This window comes from Belonocnema kinseyi, chromosome 2 (genome assembly GCF_010883055.1).
Source record: "Belonocnema kinseyi isolate 2016_QV_RU_SX_M_011 chromosome 2, B_treatae_v1, whole genome shotgun sequence".
Classification (NCBI taxonomy): Eukaryota; Metazoa; Arthropoda; class Insecta; order Hymenoptera; family Cynipidae; genus Belonocnema; species Belonocnema kinseyi.
The window spans coordinates 97091150-97109607 of record NC_046658.1 but is presented as its reverse complement, the minus strand read 5'-3'; the positions used below and the strand labels follow the sequence as shown (position 1 = coordinate 97109607).

The following is an 18458-nucleotide window of genomic DNA, read 5'->3' as shown; positions in this document are numbered from 1 at the left end:
TTTTCAAAAAGAAAGATGAATTTTCAAACAAATAATTAATTTTTAATGAAAGAATTTAATTTCAACCAAGTGATCAAATTTTGTTCAAAAAAAGATGAATTATCAACGGAAAATGTAGTAGTTGATATTACAATTAAAAAGGTTTTAATTTTTAACCAAAAACAGTTAAATTCCATAAAAAAGACGATTTTTTAACATGAGTTGAATTTTCAATTAAGAAAGATTATTTTTCGGTCAAAAGAGAAAGAAAAAATTGCAAAGAAACAATTTTGAACCCGAAACTTGAATTGACAACTGAAACGATCAATTTACAAAAAAAATAGATAAAATTTCAGTTAAAAAAAATATTTCAACAAAATTGTTAAATACAGTGTAGTATAAAGCTACTTTTACAAAAAAATAATTGTTATTCAAATCTATATTACAATTTTAAAAAATTAAGCACGCTTTCAGAAAAATTCTTTGAATTAAAAAAAAAAAAACCCTGATATTTTACAGGTTTTCCAGGTAGGTTAAGTGGACGCCCTGTTATCATACCAGTGGAATCTTTAGAAAAACTTAGAAATTTTAAGATTTTATAGGGTTTTTTCTCTTACCTGAAAGTACAATGTTTGCAAGTGTAGGGTCGAACATCCGTGTGCGTTCTGATATGTTTTTTCAGCATTGATGGCTTTTTGCATCGGATACCACACTCCTCACAAACATAACGTCCGCGACCTGAAAGAGATTAAAAATTAATTTAGTTCTGATTTTTTTTTAAATCTTCCAAAATTTAAAACACCAAAACATTTTTACAGTTATTAAAATTTGTAAATTAAAACTTGCAAAAATGAACAATTTATAATCTGAAGTATTCGAAATAAAATCTCTAAATTAATTAATCTAATGCGGAACAATTCTGAATTTAAAGCGTTTAAAATTGTTATTTAACATACAAAATTAAGTAATGAAAAACATTTAATTTTGCACAGTTCCAAAGTAAAATCCACCGTAATTGAACGATTTTTACTTCAAGGTCTTCAAACAGGAAAATAGTTCAAATAAACATTTTCAAACAGAGTTTACTCAAGATTAGAATATTCCAAATTTAACAATTATGCATTTAGGGCAATCAAATTACGACAGATTGGAAATGAATAAATACAAATTTCCTTTCTAAAATTATTCAATTTTGAACGTTGCAAATGTAATTATTTAACTACGGAGGCTTTTATTTTTTATATATAGAATTCTCAAGAGTCCAAGTTCGAAATCAGAAGAAATTCATTTTTCCCGCTATTGAAGACTATAAAACGATAATTAAACAACAATAAAATGTTTGCAATTTTAACTGGACAAATGTTAAGGTTTAAATTTGAAATTATAGAATTAAAACAATTAGAAGCGCCTTTGTTTGAAATGTCCTCAGTTTCAAATGTTTTAAATTTAAAAAATGGTATCTGAATTTATTCGATTTTCATCGTTCTCAAATAATTATTCAACACTTTCAGCTCAAAGTTATTCCATTCCAGAAGCTTTCTACTAATTATTCAATATTTAAAACTTCAAGCTTAAGATCGCGCTACTACGACTTCCGTTTGAATTTTTTTTTAGAAAATTCAGCTTTTTTCAAAATTGAAGGATTTAAACTTAAAACAATTCAACTATTGTCATTTTAAAGTTAAAACTGTTCAATTTTTAAGGTTTAAATTTAAAATTATGGAATTTGCATGGATGTCTGAATAAATGCTTTGTTTATTATTTTTGGAATAAAAATAATATTATTGCGGGGAAACCATTCTCTTCGAATCTGCTGTTTGCCAATTTGAAAGTAGATTTTTATATGACTAAAATCATTAAAACGATGTTTTTAAACACCTACATTTTAATATGTTGTAGGGAATGTCGCCTTCGAAATTTTGCAACAAAACTGTTAAATTGTCAACTAAAAAAATAAATTTTAAACCAAAAATGGAAGAGTTAAATTTTCTATTAAAAAATTAATTTTCAGCTTAAAAAAAGCGAATTTTTTAATAAAATGGTTGCATTTTCAGCCATCGAAACGAATTTTCAACTCAAGTAATGAATCTTTAACCAAAACAATTACTTTTTCACAAAGTAGTATAACTTTGAACCAAAAAAGATGTATTTTTAAAGAAAAATGTAATAATGGATATTCCAACAAAAAATTTTAACATTAAATAAAAAACAGTTGATTTTAAACAAAAAATACCAATTTTAAATAAAATACTCAATTTTTAATCTAAAAGAGGTGGATTTCTGACCAAAAGTGGCAATTTAAATGTTCATATAATCAATTTTTAATGAAAAAACTGATTTTCACTAAAATGTAAATTTTCAGTTAGAAAAATTAGTTTAAAAACTTGAATTTTAAAACAAAAAGATAAATTTTCAACTAAAATGATGAATATTTAACTTAAATACTTTTAATTTCAACCACAAAGATAAATTTTCAAACACTAAATTAATTTTCAACCAAAAAATACAATTTTCCAAACAAAAACAAATCAAATTTTTTAACGAAATAGTTGAATTTTCAATTAAAAAACACAAATTTTCAACCCAATTGTTGAATTTCGAAGTAAAAGAAAAAATCAAATTTCAACCGAAAAAGAAATAGTTACATTCTTCTTTGAAAAAAATACATTTTTAACCTAAATCATGAATTTTCAATAAAAAAATGAATTTTCAGCTGGAATAGTAGAATTTTAAACCAAAAACATGAGTTTTCAATTAAAACAATGAATCTTCAACTATAATAGTTCAATTTTAAAGCGTTTTTTTTTTTTTTTTTAGTAACAAATTAATCTAATTGGTCAAAGATTAGATTAATTTGTCAAATATTTTTATTGTTAAAAATGAGTTTTTTTAATTGAAAATTTAAATTTCAAGTATTCCATTTTTCGTTCAAGTGATCGTTTTTAGTTTAAAAATCAACTTTTTGGTTGAAAAATTATTTTTTCGAATTGAAATTGCGAACTGTTTTGTAGAAATTATTTCTTTTTTTAATTAAAAAACTTAATTATTTTGTTAGACATTCGTCTTCGAGGTTTACAATTCTACTATTTTTATAGAAAATAAAACAATTTCGTAGAAAATTAACGTTTTCGTTGAAATATTAACTATTACATTTGTCACAGAAAATCAATTATATTTTATAACCTGATAACCTGATTTTTATCGTTAAAGAATTCATCATTTCATTTGAAAATTGAAGTTAAATTTTGGTTTACTTGAAAATTCAACTATTTTGTTGAAAATTGAACAATTTTGTCAAAGTCTTATTTTTTTCTATTTAACATTTTTGTTTTTTAACTGAAAAATCTTTCCTAGTTGAAAATTCGTCAATTTGATTTCTAAAATTAATCTCTTTTGGTTGGAAAATACAAACTGCTTGGTGGAAAATCATTTTGTTCATCGGAAAAAATGAATAACAATTGGGTGTTTTTACTTCAATCAACAGCTAACTTCACTTCGCAGATTGCTGAGGAGGAAAACAAGGGACCAAATACGTGGGATTCAGTTCATTTTTGCCCTATTTTTCTAATATCTTTCTTTGTAAAAGCTAATTTTTTCTACATAAGTGTATATTTGAAAAATAGTTTTTATTTTTCAATTACTATTTAATGAAATAATAAAATGATAATAATTATTATTAATTACAAAGATGTTCTCTCCTCAGCCGTTAACTGATTCAAGTTAGCTGATGGTTGAAGTGAGAATACCTAACATGGAATTTTTGAGTAAAAACATTTCCATACCTCGTCCTCGCACATACGTGTAATCCTCATTGCTCTCGAATCCACCATCAAATATTTTAATTCTCTTCGCCTTCTCCTGGGTATCACTTTCCAGTCCACTATCGGGCGTGATAGGCGTTGTTGGCCTCTGCGAAGAATGTGTCATAATATCCTCTTGTTTTATCGACGCAATCGTGTAATTCATAGGTCTGTGTCGTGAGTCATAATGCACCATATCCGGTGGCGCTTTCTTGCAAATATTCCAATTCGAATACATCGAGAGTCCACTTCGCAGCATAACATACATCGGCTGTGCCCTGTTCACAGTACAATAATAGACTCGCGTCGAGCACTTCAGCCCCAGGTACGTGTAGGCATGCCCGTTGAAGAAAACCTGCCCGTAAGACTTTCTTTGTCGCGGCGTCTCGGGACTTATCAGCGGAAGAGTGTTCGCCGTCGGTGTGATTCCGTGATGCTTCTTGGGCGTGAAAGTCCCCGGCTTCAATGGCAATGACGATGGTCTCAAAAACTTAGTACTAGTCTCTTCTGTCTCATCCTCTCTCGGCTTGTCATCTCTGACAACTAAATCTACGGAAGTTTTTGGCACTTCTGTCTTGGAATCAAGATTCACAAATATCACTGGTGATTCAGGCTTTAGTTTCCCGTTCATCGTATTGGGCTTGACTCTTCCATTTTCGTGCTGAGGAATCGAATCAAGTCGCGAAATGGGACTGTGTCGCATCGTTTTCACTGACATCTCCGTTTTCTCGATACAATTTCTATCTGTCCTTTCCTCCAGCTCTTCAACATTCCAGGTTGATGGTCGCTTCCGACTTAGTTCAAGCTTCGGCGAGAACCTCATCTTGCTGTAAGAATTCGGTGATTTGAGATCACCGCTCTCAGGATAATTAAACACCTTCTCATGCTTCGGACTGTCGTATGAGGCTTCAGGCTTCTGGAGAGAAAGTCGATCATCCCTGAGTTCACTGGGAGATCTACCGGTTCGGTACTTGTCTTGAAAGTCCGCTTTAGAGTTGATTAACTTGGGGCTCATCAAGTTCCTGAAGCCCTCACTCGGATTCTTGAAACTCGACTGTTTCATTTCCTTCGCTGAGCTAGCCAGGTCCAGAGGTTGTCCCAGAGAAGAGTCCAATGGTCCCGGGATTCCAGGAACACTGGGTGCGTGAACTTTGACAGGACTGGCGAGATCCAAGGGCTGGGGAATCATGTGGAGGCCCGGCATTCCCGGAATCACTTTGTACGTGGCATCGCCAGAAGGTACGCTTGGAGATATGTCTATGGTGGGTGAATTGGTCAGAGTGTGTGGACCGGGCATACCGGGAACATAAGGGATAACCTTGCCGCCGTGAAGAATGCTCGCGATTCCTGCCTGGGGCAGAGTCAGTGGATTGTAGGCGGTGATGCTCGTCAGAGGGTTTAAATGTGGCTCCAGATAATTGTAGCACGTCATCGTGGGCGCTAAATTGTTCGTTGATATGTTGGGTACGATGGGTGCCAGGAGCTTCGGAGTATCTGGCAAAGATATGGAGGAACTTGGTGTACTTGCGGGAGTTCCACAGGGAGGTTTATGGACCATGGTACCTCCCGAGTGAAGGCCCGATCTTACAACAATTGAGGAAGTTTCGGAAGTGGCGCATTTACTACCGACAATGTGCTCATTCGTTGGAGAGTTGGTCTGTCGTGGCTCGATCCTCATCGTTTTCGTTTCGCCAGTGTTGTCCACAATTCTCACTTCACCGCCAAACATCTGAAGTGTATTGGGTCTCGGGTACTTGGACAGCTCCTCCAGAGACCTGAGAGTCGTGGGTACGGATTCTGATCGACATTTTTTATTTGGTGGTACATAATCGACGAGTCTTGTGCTGCCCAGAAGAGGTCCCGGAGATTGAAGAGGTTGAAGACTATAGTAGTCGGTTTTCTGATCATCCAAATCCAGGGTAAAATCTCTTCTTGGACTCATGACACCTTTGCAGTAGAACTTCTTGTGAGCTTCAAGATTGTCGGAACTCGTGTAGGAGATTTTGCAGAAGGGACAGATGTAGTTGTCCGATTCTGGGTTCGATTCCTGATTGGATGGGCGAACAGTTTTTAGGAGGAGATCCTTGATGATGGAACCATCTGAGCTTGGAGGTTCTTTGCCTTCTTGGGCGAAACTGTCGCTGTAGCATCGTTTCCGGACGGAAGCCTCGTCACCCGAGAGATTCAGAGGTTGTTCTGTTGATTTTGTTTCGACCAGACTTTGCTGCCTCTGCATCAGTTTATGGAGTCTTGGATCGACAGCGTCGACAATTGCTTGGTTGTCGGTGATAATTTTATCTATATGCTCCTGCAGCTGCTCCGCGTTTGGTTTGACGCTGGCGGGCGTCGTTGTCAAGGTACTCGAGGATAAGGAGATGCTGCTGTTGGAGGAATTGGAAGACAGGGAAGACGTTTCAGTCTCGTTGCTCGCATTTTGCAGGGCGGTGTGGAACTTGGGCTTGTATATCTTTCCAGTCTTTACAGTCTTTGTACTCGCTGTCGAACTTGGAGTCGACGTCGGAGGTGGAGGTGGTGTTCCCGTTCCATTGCTGGCGCTGTCTGATAAACTGATGTCCGAATCTTCAGACACCTGGAGAGAAATGGAGTAGAAATAATTTGACACTAATAATTTAGGATCGGGATAAAGTTCTTTTGTGGGAATTGAACTGACCTTGCTGGAATCACCACATAATCCGATTTTGAGAGTGTGAGCACGAGACCTGCAGTGTTTGTAGAGATTGGACTTAGTTTTAAAAGCAAAGCCGCAAGGAACGCAGGGATAAGGCCTTTCATTTGTGTGAGCCCTGATGTGTTTTTGAAGCACACTGGGTTTGGCACACGAAAGTTTGCAGTAGGTGCAAACATATCCGGCCTTTTTGGACTCTGTGGGTTCAGTTTCGGGCTCCTGAGCGGGTGCAACTTTCTCTACCACCTCCTTAACGTCTTTTTTCTTCGGGCTCTCTGGAGGAGGGACTTCTGCTGGAGACTCTTTTTTAGCCTCCACTTTGGTCGCGGCTTCTGTCGATGCGACCTTTTTAAATTTCTTGTGCAGGTACTTTGGCTCGCCATCGTTATTGTTATTGTTGTTCGTCAACTGCGGGTCTGTCATCGCCACAGTGTGGGTCTCTGCACAAATAAGAATAGAAAAAAATTACACTTTGAAAGGCATAGTCAGAAACCGTAACTTGAAAAAATGAAAATTTTAAATGGTTTCTAGAGCCTAGAATATAATAAGGATTTTGAATATGACTGCAGACAGTCAGCTGAAATGAAACCGGCTCGAATGGAGAGCTAAAATAGGGTCGTCATTCTCGAGGAGTGTGAATTCATTAGACAAAATGATGTCACCGGAACGAATCAGAAAGAAGGCTCGTTCGAGAAGCCTTTAATCCTCCGCAAAAACCTTGTCTCCAAACAAAAACAGTTATTGCAGAAAAGTTTATTTTGTCTAAAAGTTTTAAAAATAAAAAATACTCCGATGAATTCCTCTCGTTTAGTCACTTCTATTTACAACATTCCTTTTGCTTGCGCGATTTTCTGAAAAATGTAAGTTTTATCGAAAATAATATCTATTCTAAGTTTTTGACAAAATATTTTGCAACGTCGCACCGTACATAATTATTAATTATGAAAGCGGAAGTAGCAGAGTTCAGTAGTTCAAATCGCTCGAACGCTTACGTACGAATTGAACTTTCCTTCGACTGTCAGATTGACTGAAAATTATAGTTATCGGGTTTTATTGAAATCCATTCTCTAGATTTGAGTCTATATAATAACTTCTTGAATAAGTAAATTACCAAGAGGCATTTCTCAAAAGAGAATGCTAAAATTCTATTTTGGAAATTTCCCTAAACGTCGAATTAATTGAAATTATAAACTTGCAGATAAAATAAACCGACGATTCCTAAATACGCAGGAGAAAAGAATTTTATTAAGAGACAAGATTTTACATAACACTGAAGGAATTTCTGATAAAAGTACAGATGATACGATCGACCTTTGCCCGAAATTGGAACGGATGGACCCCATGGCTATTCCTGATCATTAAAATACCCGAATGACAGGTTTCAGTATTAATTTGAACCATATTCAAGTTACGGCGTATTCGATTTAATCAGAGAAATACATAAAAAAGACTGCAGGGATGAGATGAAATATCTCTGAGGATTCCGGGCATCAGGTTTGAGGCTTCATAAATCTTGTATTGCAGAAAAAAAATGGAAAAAACTTTGCTGCTGAGGTATTTTATAAATGTAAAATTTCTTTAAAAATAGAATTAATTTGGGTGCTTTAAAATTAAAAAACCCTTCTAATTTAATTTTAAATTTAAAATCTTTCAAAAAGTTTTTAATCTGAACGAATTGCAAAATAATCAGTGTGTACAGTAATGAAAAAATTGCGCAACTGTTGAAAATGCGAGCATTGAAAAATGGACAATTTTTTAATAGCACAAGCTTGAGCGTCATAATTTAAAAAAAATGTTTTTTTCCATAATTTGATATCGACATACATTCATATAAAATTATAAATTATCAGTGGTAGAAGCATGAACAGTCGTCATCGTGGGCGCCAATATGTCGCGTTTGGAACTTTGTCTCCAACCTCAGGGCCGTGTTCATTTTCAGGGCAATCATCTTTTGATGATGTTTGATCAACACGAATAATGTGAAAGAAAGTGAGCGCCGGAAAGAAGGTTTTTCAAAATTAAAATTAAAAAGAGTGCAAAAAAATCTTTTAAAAAAAGTAAGAATATTTTTTAAATAGTGCAAACTTCACAGTCCTAAATCTGTTCCCCTATTTTCAAGAAACTTCCCAATTTTATCGGGGTTTCACTTATATTCGAACTGAATTAATATAACCCAATGAGAAATTCGAACTATTTTTGTTTACAAGTTGAGTTTTTTTAACGGAAAATATAAGTATTTTAAGTATTCAATTTATCGTTGAAAAGTGATATTTTGTAGTCGAAAATTGAACTATTTGGTTGAAAATGCAACTGTTTATGTAGAAAATAAAAAATTTAATTATTTTGTTAGACATTCGTCTTGTGGCTTTTAAATTCTATTATTTTTGTAGAGAATTCAACTATTTCGTTGAAAATTAACTTTTTGGTTTGGTTTTTTTTGTTGCAAATTGAACTATTATGTCAAAAAGTCTTCTTTTTTGTAATATACATTTTTTTCTTAAATGAAAAATCTTTCTTAGTTGCAAATCTATCTTTTTAATTTGAAAATTCATCTCTTTTGGTGAAAAATACAAATGTTTGGTTGGAAACTAATCTGTTTTGGTGGAATAGATATTTTTTTGGCATAAAATTTAAAAAAAAATTGGAGTATCAACTATTATATTCTTTGATAAAAAATCACCTCTTAGGTTAAAAATTTAACTACATAGTTGATTATTTGAGTTTTGTTGTTTAAAAAATAATTTATTTATTTAACTTAAAACATAACCGTTCTATCAATCTTCTTGGTATAAAATTCATCTATTGGGTAGAAAATTATTCTTTTTGTATTGAAAATTCAAATATTTTGAATTTGATTTTTTTTCTAATTTTTCGCTTATTTTCGTGAAAAATTACCCTATTTCCCCTCTTTTGAGCGTAATTTGGACTATAAAGTCAGATATTACTTAGGAAATATAAAATTATATATATTGTGTAAATACTGTGGACATTCAACTTGACCCGAGAAATTTAGATTGAATAGGGGAAACCTCCCTACAGTGGATAATCATTAATCATTAATTCAAATCGCAAATATACTTCAAATAATTAACCGTACATTTAATGTATCAAACAGTTTCGTGCCTTAACTATTGAGTCAATTAAATTAATTTGTTTACGCTCATTAGTATTTTCAGATTTCACATTTCGATTTCAATTAAATCCGGTAAAGCAATTTTTTGGGAATTTTTTGTAGTTGTTGGTGCAAATAATGAGATGAACCATTTTTTAAGCCAACTACGATCATGCTAGAAAATCAACAAGAAAATAACTCCCTGTCGACTCTGTCTACGTGGAGTTGTTTCCGTCTCACGACGAATTTCAGGCGCCTTCGCCAAGTGTCCGGTAATTTTAGAACAGGCTATTTATATATGGGATGATAAAAGAAGTGCGGAGAAAAGAGGAGTCAGCAGGACACGTTGGTGTCGTCATATCCGAAGAAACTCCCAAATCCCACCTGAATTTCCAGTTGACTCGTCATTTCTTCAATCTCAAAAAAAGTTGAATTTTTTTGTTGAAAAAGGAAAAGAAAAGTACAGGAAAAATAAAGGAAAAGAAAAGTACAGGAAAAGTAAAGGAAAAGTAAAGGAAAAGTACAGGACTTTATATTTTGCTTTTTCAAATTGTTCTCATCAATCCCGACTTCCTTTAATAAATATTAATGTCTTGGTCATATTACAGGGTGGAAGCAAAACTTGATTTTAAAAATTTCCTTAATTACATGATTTTTCAAATAGGGCCACTTCCAAAAAGTGTTTTCAAATATCTTCGAAATCCCCGAGGAAATCTCTCACTTCTTGTGAATAATTCTTTGAAATCCATTAAAATATTATAAAATCCTATTAGCCTAGAAAATTTATAAGAATAGTTTACTAGCTTTTAAAATTCCTTAAAATCATTCAAACCCTCAGAAATCTCGTAAAACTCCTTAGAATTTTTAAGAGTATTCTAAAATAATAAAAATCCTTTGAAATCCCTTCAAATTATTAAATTAAATAACAATTACGTGCAATCTTTTAAAATAACCTTAAACATTTCAAATTCTGATATTCCATAAAATTACTGAACTAAATTTAAAATTCCTTGGAATTATTTAAAATGCCCTACAATTTTTCAAATTTTTTGGAATCACTTCAAATGATTGAATTATTTTAAAATTACTCCTAAGATATTTAAAATCCTGTTCAATTTTTTGAAATACCTTTTAATTATTTCAAGCTCTTTTAAATTGCTTGCAAATTAAAAAAATTACCTGAAATCCTTCAGATTCTTGGAAATCCCTTCAAATGATTGAAAATTAATTTTAAATTATTTTTAAATCTTTAAATTTCTTCAATCATTACGAATAGATTTTTTGAAATCCATTTGGTAAAATCCTAGGAATTAAAAAAATCCTTTGAAATGTCATTAAACTACTGAAACTTATTAAAAATTCTTTTGACTGATTTAAAATGCTGTAAAATATTTGAATTCCTCATAATTCTACAAAGTCCCTTGAAAAATTTTTAATGTCTTTAAAATGACATGGAACTTTTCGAAAATACCCTAAAATCTCTTCAAATGACTGAAACCAATAAAAAAAATTCCTCGGTATGTTTTTAAATATCCTGAAATCTTTAAAAGCTTTGGAAATATCTAGAATTTTTGTGTAAATCTTCCAATTTTTTAGAATCTTTTAATTATTGTGAATAAGTGGTTTAAAATCAAATAAAAATATTATCCAATCTTTTGAAATTACAAAAAATCTTAAGATATTTTAGATCCTTTAAAATCCCTTCAAATTCTCAGAAATCTGATAAAAATCCCTTGGAATCTTTTTAAATATCCTAAAACCCTATAGATCCTATAAAATAATTCCATATCTTCCGAAATTCTATTGAATTTTTTAAATGCCCAACAAAATGATTTAAATGCCTTAAAATTCTTCAAATGCTTAGAAAGTATTTCTAATCCTTTGAAATCTTCTTTGAAAATTCCTTTAAAGTTTCTAAAGCTCTTGAAAATTCCTTGGATGTTTTAAAAATTCCCTAAAATCTCCCTGAATTATTGAAATCTGTTAAAAATTATTATATTGAATTTATAAAAACTTAGGTAAAGTCTCCCTTATAAAAATTAACTGATTTCTGAAATTTTGTTTTTAAATCTCACTCTTTTACCTGATCAACAAATTTCCCTGACTGCTTCCAGATTTCCTAAAAAAAATAGTTTTAAATTTATTCTATTGAATAATACCGGTTTAACACCCCCACAAGATGCGTCACTGGCAGGATAAAGTTACATGAAAATATGCCAATTAATCTATCAGCTGTTCATATTCCAAGAAACAACGTCGAGAAATTCTCGAAATCAATTCAAACAGCTATCGATGATTCACAGTAATAAGCCTCAAGAGTCGCGATTACCAGCTTTTCTCTGATTTGTCGAGACTAATCTTTCGCGATGTTGTTCTGACAATGAGAGCTCTCATAAGTAGGCAATTTTTTTCTTATCTTCTTGGGATCAACAAGTGTTGAAAAATTTACGACCTTGCCAGAAAATATCACTTTTTGCAAGGATTGCTTTTTTGCGGCAGGTCGTGTAGCGTTTTTTCTTTTGGTCTCGAGATGATAAACGAAAATATTCGGATGAGTCAGCATTAAGTCGCTCAGTGTATTAGCTTTTCCTTTTTTAGATTCTCCAGTTTTTTACTGGAAGGTGTTAATTTTTTTAGAAAATTGCATATTCAAACGTCATTCCATTGGATTTAAAAGCTTTTCATCTGAAAGATCCTAATTTTTTAACAATTTTCTATGGAATAAAAAATTATGACATACTTTGTTTGAATACAGTTTTCGTGAGTGACAAATTAGATCAAATTATAAATTAAAAAAAAAGAAGTGTATTTAAGCTAGAATTTTTTAAAGTCCCCAAAAGACGTAATCTTTTCGATATTGTTTATTGCAAGTTTAAAAAAAGTTTTTAATGCAATACTTGGAATATCTTCAGCGCAAATCGAAGACAAATTTTATTATTGTGATTGAATTTCAACAAATTCTAACTTTAACACAAGTTTTTATTAAAAGGCCACGCACGTTTCTGATAGAATTTGGATTTTTAAGAGTACGATATCTGCGAGGACAAAGTTTTAATGGTGATTCTTGCAGGATTTTTTTTGTTTAATGGTTGACTTTTTTATTTAACTTTACATATTTTCTTAATATGCATTCCAATAGGATTTTTTCTCTGCGGCAGAGTTACTTTCGCACCACCCCTCAGATTTGTATAACCTTTCTCTGGGGGAGAGTGACTTCAGATATACCCACCCACACCCTTCGCCTTGCTCAATCCCCAAATCACTGTTTTTTAACCCTTCTTTGAGGCCAATAACTATATATAACAGCCGAATTAAAAATTTGTTGTCGCGATTCCTTTATAAATTTATTTTTGAATTATATAGGCATCTTTCCATATTTGAAAGTGATAACATTTCTCCACAAAGAAAGAGTTAATTAGGAAAAGTAGGGTAATTTTTTGCACGAAAAGGGGCCATATCTGAAAGTTCGAGAAAAATAAGATCGGTCAATAAACTATTTTCGCATGTTTAAAAGTGTTCTCATAATAAAAAATATGGTTTATTAAAAAAAATACCATAGTTTTTTGAAGATTTACTTAAATCCGAAATATCTTCGTTTGAAATCCGCCAGATAAGCATTTTAAAATCTTTCATTGGTCAGATTTCTAAATAAAATTTCAGTAAATTTAAGTTATTCATACAGAAATTTTGGTAAAAATATGTAGTCCCTTCTTCAGGTCTCACTATTTGTACCAAAATTATTGTACCCGTTGGTACGGCCTACTTATAAATAACTTATTTGATTGTAAAATTTGAATAGATTTTAAGCCTCAGTCCGCAATCTTAATTGCTGATTTCCCATGGGTCCCAATTTACTACGGTTTTTAAATTTTGTGTGAGCTAGAAGGTTAAAATTATTTAAATATATGGTCCGATTCAAACGTGTCATTGCCACTCAGAAGGCGATCTACCAATCCGATTTTTTTTACAAGAAACAGATTCACTAAAACAATTGTTTCTTTTTTCCTCGGTAATTTTGAATAGAATAATTTTGTAGATTAAAAACGAACAATGGTTTTTACAGTTTTATTAATTTATTTGTATAATATTTTAAAAGAAAATGCAAAACTTAGGGGAAATATTGTCTGACATCTTGAACTTTGATGTCGAAGAGGACAATGATTTCTCGGACCTAAATCGCGCGTTTCATCATGACTCTTCCTCAATAATTCCTCATATGAAAGTAAAGTATCACTTAAAAATACAGGATATTCCAGCAAAGTCTCGTAGAATCGAGTGACCACGTGGTATATACATGACACTGAGTGCCAAGGCCGTTGTCGGCGATAATGGTGATTCCGTATACACGCGTGCATATGCATAAGTTTATATGTACTTCGATGGATCCGTAAGTAAAGTACATATATAAATCACATATTCACATCTACATACACCCAGAATTGAATGAACCGGCAACAGCGCTGAGCATGCTCTTCAAGTAAGTAGTCTCCATTGAGTTTCGACTAACTTGTTCTCTCTCTTTCTTGTCGTCTTTATTGGAACGACGGACATTCCGGCCAAACGGCACAATGACGATGAAAAAAACTCGATTTTCAGCCGATCTTACTTGCTAGCATCGTACAAACAGCCGTGAAATTTTTCCAATAATTCGTCGATAATTTTGGGACCATATAATAAATTCAAAGGTCATCGCGTTTTATTTCTTTCGATAGCGCGTCGGCGAAAGACCTTGCGATCGCTTGAAAAATTTCCGCGCGAACGCCTGAATCATCCCGGTTAACGTCAGACGACTTTATTGACGATAAAAGGCGACGTCGTACGATACCCGTGTTTGTATGTATAAGTAATATGCAGTGTTGAGCTAAGCCTCGTTAAAAGCTGAAGACAAACTCTTCTCGGCTGAGATTGTCCCACTCGAAAAAAATGGCAAAGATGCGTGTAAAATCAGCGGGACATAGCACTATGGAAATCGGTTAAGAATTTCGTTTCTGGTTGATTTTTTATAATCTTTATAGATAGAAATTAAAGCAAGATTGATCATCAATATAAATATTAACTTTTTATATGATGGATACTCAGATTTAACATCTAGATAATAATGTGATAATAATTGATGCTTTAGCAGCTTACAGTGTTGACAAGAAAGTCAAGAGATTAAAAAAAATGGATTGAACCCTTTGGAATGTCCATCAGTAGACATTTAGTCCTAAAATGTAGATTTTTACTTTTAATATGATGGGCAGGTAGATAGATAGGGAGTTTAAACTTTAAATGAAAAGAATTTATCGTGGTGCCAAAATCAGCGCCCTCTTGGAGACACAACTTTTCTCTTGGCACTTACAATTTTAACATCATGGGCATCAGAGACTTCACAGACTAAAAATCTCAACAAAATAGTTATATTTTTTTTTATCAAACAGTAGATGAAGTTTCAACTTACAAAAATGAATTCTCAATCCAGTACTTAAAATTTTAACTAAAAAAGATGAATTTTGGTAAAATTGTTTTATTTTTAACTAAAAAAGATAAATTTGCAACCAAAAATTAGTACCAACCAAGTAGATAAATTTAAAAAACACAAATTTTTAACCAAATAGTTAAATTGTCAACCTAGAAGTAAAACAACGGTTTTCATCAAAACAGTCCATATTCTACTAATTTTCAATCAAATCGTTAATTTTTCTAACAAAATAGTTTAATTTCTCAATAAAAAAGATGAAATATTAACCAACTAGTTAAATTTCCAACAAAAATTATTCAAGTTCCACCAAAAAACGAAAATTCAAGTGCAAAGATGAAGTTAGAACTAAGGAGATTTACCATTATTCCAAAAAAAGATGAAGTTTCAAAAAAATATAAGAATATTAAATAATTTTTTTTTAATAAAATGAAGAATTTTTCAAAACAAAAAGACGACTCTTCTACGTAACAGTTGAATTTTCAAACTCAAGATATAATTTTCAACAAAAAAATAAATTTTTAATCAAAAAAAGAATAATTACGCGTTTTCTGTTTTAAGAGCCCTGGGTATAAAAGTGACAGATTTGATATAACTTTCATTCATATGTAGTATGTAGTCACAATAATTATAATACATATTTATAAAAGTTTCCCCCTCTTTATTTGTTTCTATTTCGAGCAGATCTGAAGGTAATTAAAGGTGTTTTTTTCATTGGTATCGCGAGCCTTGTTTGTCCTTAAGTCTCGGATCGTGCTCTATGACCTCTCCATCTCCCCCCTACGTCTTGCCACACAGGAGTTTCCGTCAACCTCCCACTTAATCCCCCTTCTCCCTTCCCAATTCCTTACGAATGTTCTCTCAGCCTACTTGTAAAAGCAGAGGCGACTCGCGGAAGCCGTGTGCGTTGCGCAAGGCGCAAAAACTGAGTGGGTAGGAACCACAAGCCCGTATCGGCCTTGTGTTTGCGAGAGAATACGCCCGAGTATATTTGCGGGGTAATACGACAACATGACGTCACGAGAATCAGATTATCGTGTTTAATCGAAAGTTTATACGATCCGTGTAGAAATAATTTGTAATTAACGGTCGCGCATATCGAATGAGATACCAGTCTACATAACTTTGTACTAGTCCCATCAAGACTTCACGCCCTTTCCCCCTCTATAAAAAATGCCTCATTTCCAACTGTTTTAAAGAAACTTCCACTACTCAGTTTTTCTTCGCCAAAAGGCGAATTAAATAAAAAGAAGCCAATAAGAATATCAACCAACTTTTTGTCGTTGAATTTTCTTTCCTTTTTGGTATAAAATGCACCTGTGTTTGTTGAACATTCGTCCTCTTAGATTTAAAATTCGTCTCAATGACCTGAAAATTGAATATTTTTTTTTTTTCAAAACTTAATTATATTTTTTAAGTCGTCTTTCTTATTAGACAATTTAAATATTGTTTGATTAAGAATTCATTTATTTTTTTCGTCATCTTTACATTAAAAATTCACATTTTTAGGTTTGGGATTTAAAATACTACTAATCTTTTTTGTTTCGAATATCAACTATTACATTTCTCGTTGGAAATTCATCTTTTTATTTAAAAATTCAACTACATACTTGGTTTAGTGATAAACTACTTTGTAAGATATATTCATAATTTTAGATAACAATTCATCTTTTTGGTTAACAATTTAACTCTTTTATTGAATATGCGTTTTTTATTTGTTGAAAATTGATTGTTCTTAGTAAAAATTTAAACTATTTGTTGAACATTCATATATTTTTCAAAATTTAACGTTTCCTTACAGATTTTATGTTGGTAGCAGGAAGTTGTAAATCAGCCAGAAGCATAAACCAGGTAAATCTAAAGAAACGCTTTTAGAAAGAGGAAAATTAATTTCCAGAACCGGCCTCTTAGTGCAATATATCTATTGTCTTAAAAATAAAATAGATTTCGATTTAAAATTCTCTGAATTTAAGGCATTTCAAACTGGATTCAATATGTATTTATTTTGGAAATTTTTTTTTATAAATTTACATTACTAACTGATATATTTAAGTAATAATTGATTCGCTTTGTTGTTTACAGATATACTTAGTAATTTTCTATATTTATTTGCCTTTTAAGAGCATTATTCGAATCCAGATTAATAAAGAGATTAGAATTATTAAAATTTGGCTAATAAGTGATCTAATTTTGAATAATGTATTGCACAACCGAATTGTAACTTGCTAGTCTAATTGCGTAGCACACACGACTTAGAATTTTCGCGGGCAGCGTTCGATTCCTGATGCCCGCGAATTAAGTTTTTTATCTTTATTCTGCAACATTGCAATACTGCATGACAATATTCAAATGCAAGAATCAGGGAACCTAAAATATCATGGAATTGTAAAACTTGGAAATAAACCTCTATTTATTATAAGTACCAAAACAAAAATTCTGATCAACGTGGAGTAATCTTTTGAATCCAGCAGTATTTAGATCTGAAAGAAATATCTGATAATAAGAGATTGAAACTTGATTTTGCAGTAAAAATAACTAGCAGTAAAATAAACAAACAAAAACAAAAGAAATACATTATTGTTTCTACAATATCTTTAGATATTTGAACTTATGTAGAGTTCCACTAAAGCACTTGGAGCCAATTCTTTTTAAACATTCATTTTCAAGTACATTTAAAATTAAATTATTTTTCTAAAATAAACCAAAATGAATACAAATTTCCAAGCAAATTGAACATTAACAATTATAATTGAAAGATATATTTAATAACAAAATTCTGGGTTAGTTACATTCACTAAAAATGTACGAAATACACTACTCATATGTAATTCAAAACATAATTTAAAAACTAATCACTGCGATTACACAAGTAAATCTAAAATACTCCACTCTTGAAAAATTCCAACTTCAATTTCATGCACAAACTCTCCCAAGTTCATCTCAGAATAAGAATTCCTAACTTAAGTCTATGAATCCGCTTCTGAGAAGAGCGACAGCATCAAAGAATAAAATCTACCTTTTCTATCAGAGGTATCCAAAATCCTCCAACATACTAAAAGAGCACCCACGAAACGAGATAAATTATCCAATAAAAGCACAGAACTAAATAAAACAATCACTACCACACACTCAAAACACTTTATACCACTAGAACGAGAACCAAAAGTAGACCGATCACCTTAACGTTGTTGAGAGTCACTGAGGGCTTTCACGCGCGACGAGTGCATCGTACGGTGCTGCCTCATGCGGGAGAATCCCGCGAGAACCTTACCGGGCAACTACTGGCAAATGAGTCACGCGTGGCTCGGCGTGCGCGTCTGACGAGGATACTTTTTCTCCCACTCCGCTATCCAGTGTCGGCCGTTACGCCAATCCCCGCCCTCCACTCCCCTCCCGTCCACATCCCCTCCTACCTGCAATCGA

At 32.4% G+C, this 18458-nt stretch overlaps 1 protein-coding gene across 4 annotated transcripts in view; it reads right to left on the bottom strand.

Moving 5' to 3' along the window:
- LOC117167233 (transcription factor HIVEP3-like) overlaps positions 1–18458 on the bottom strand; it is a 48305-nt gene that overhangs the window by 18504 nt on the left and 11343 nt on the right. Inside the window, exons 2-4 of one of the 4 annotated variants that reach the window (XM_033352016.1) lie at positions 6451–6905; positions 3762–6369; positions 597–717 (exon numbers count right to left, since the gene is read on the bottom strand). In XM_033352016.1, coding sequence (XP_033207907.1) covers positions 597–717; positions 3762–6369; positions 6451–6905 — 3184 coding nt within the window. Of the gene's footprint in view, positions 1–596; positions 718–3761; positions 6906–18051; positions 18297–18458 lie in introns of those variants that run through there. The other 3 variants (XM_033352014.1, XM_033352015.1, XM_033352013.1) reach the window with 3 other exon arrangements.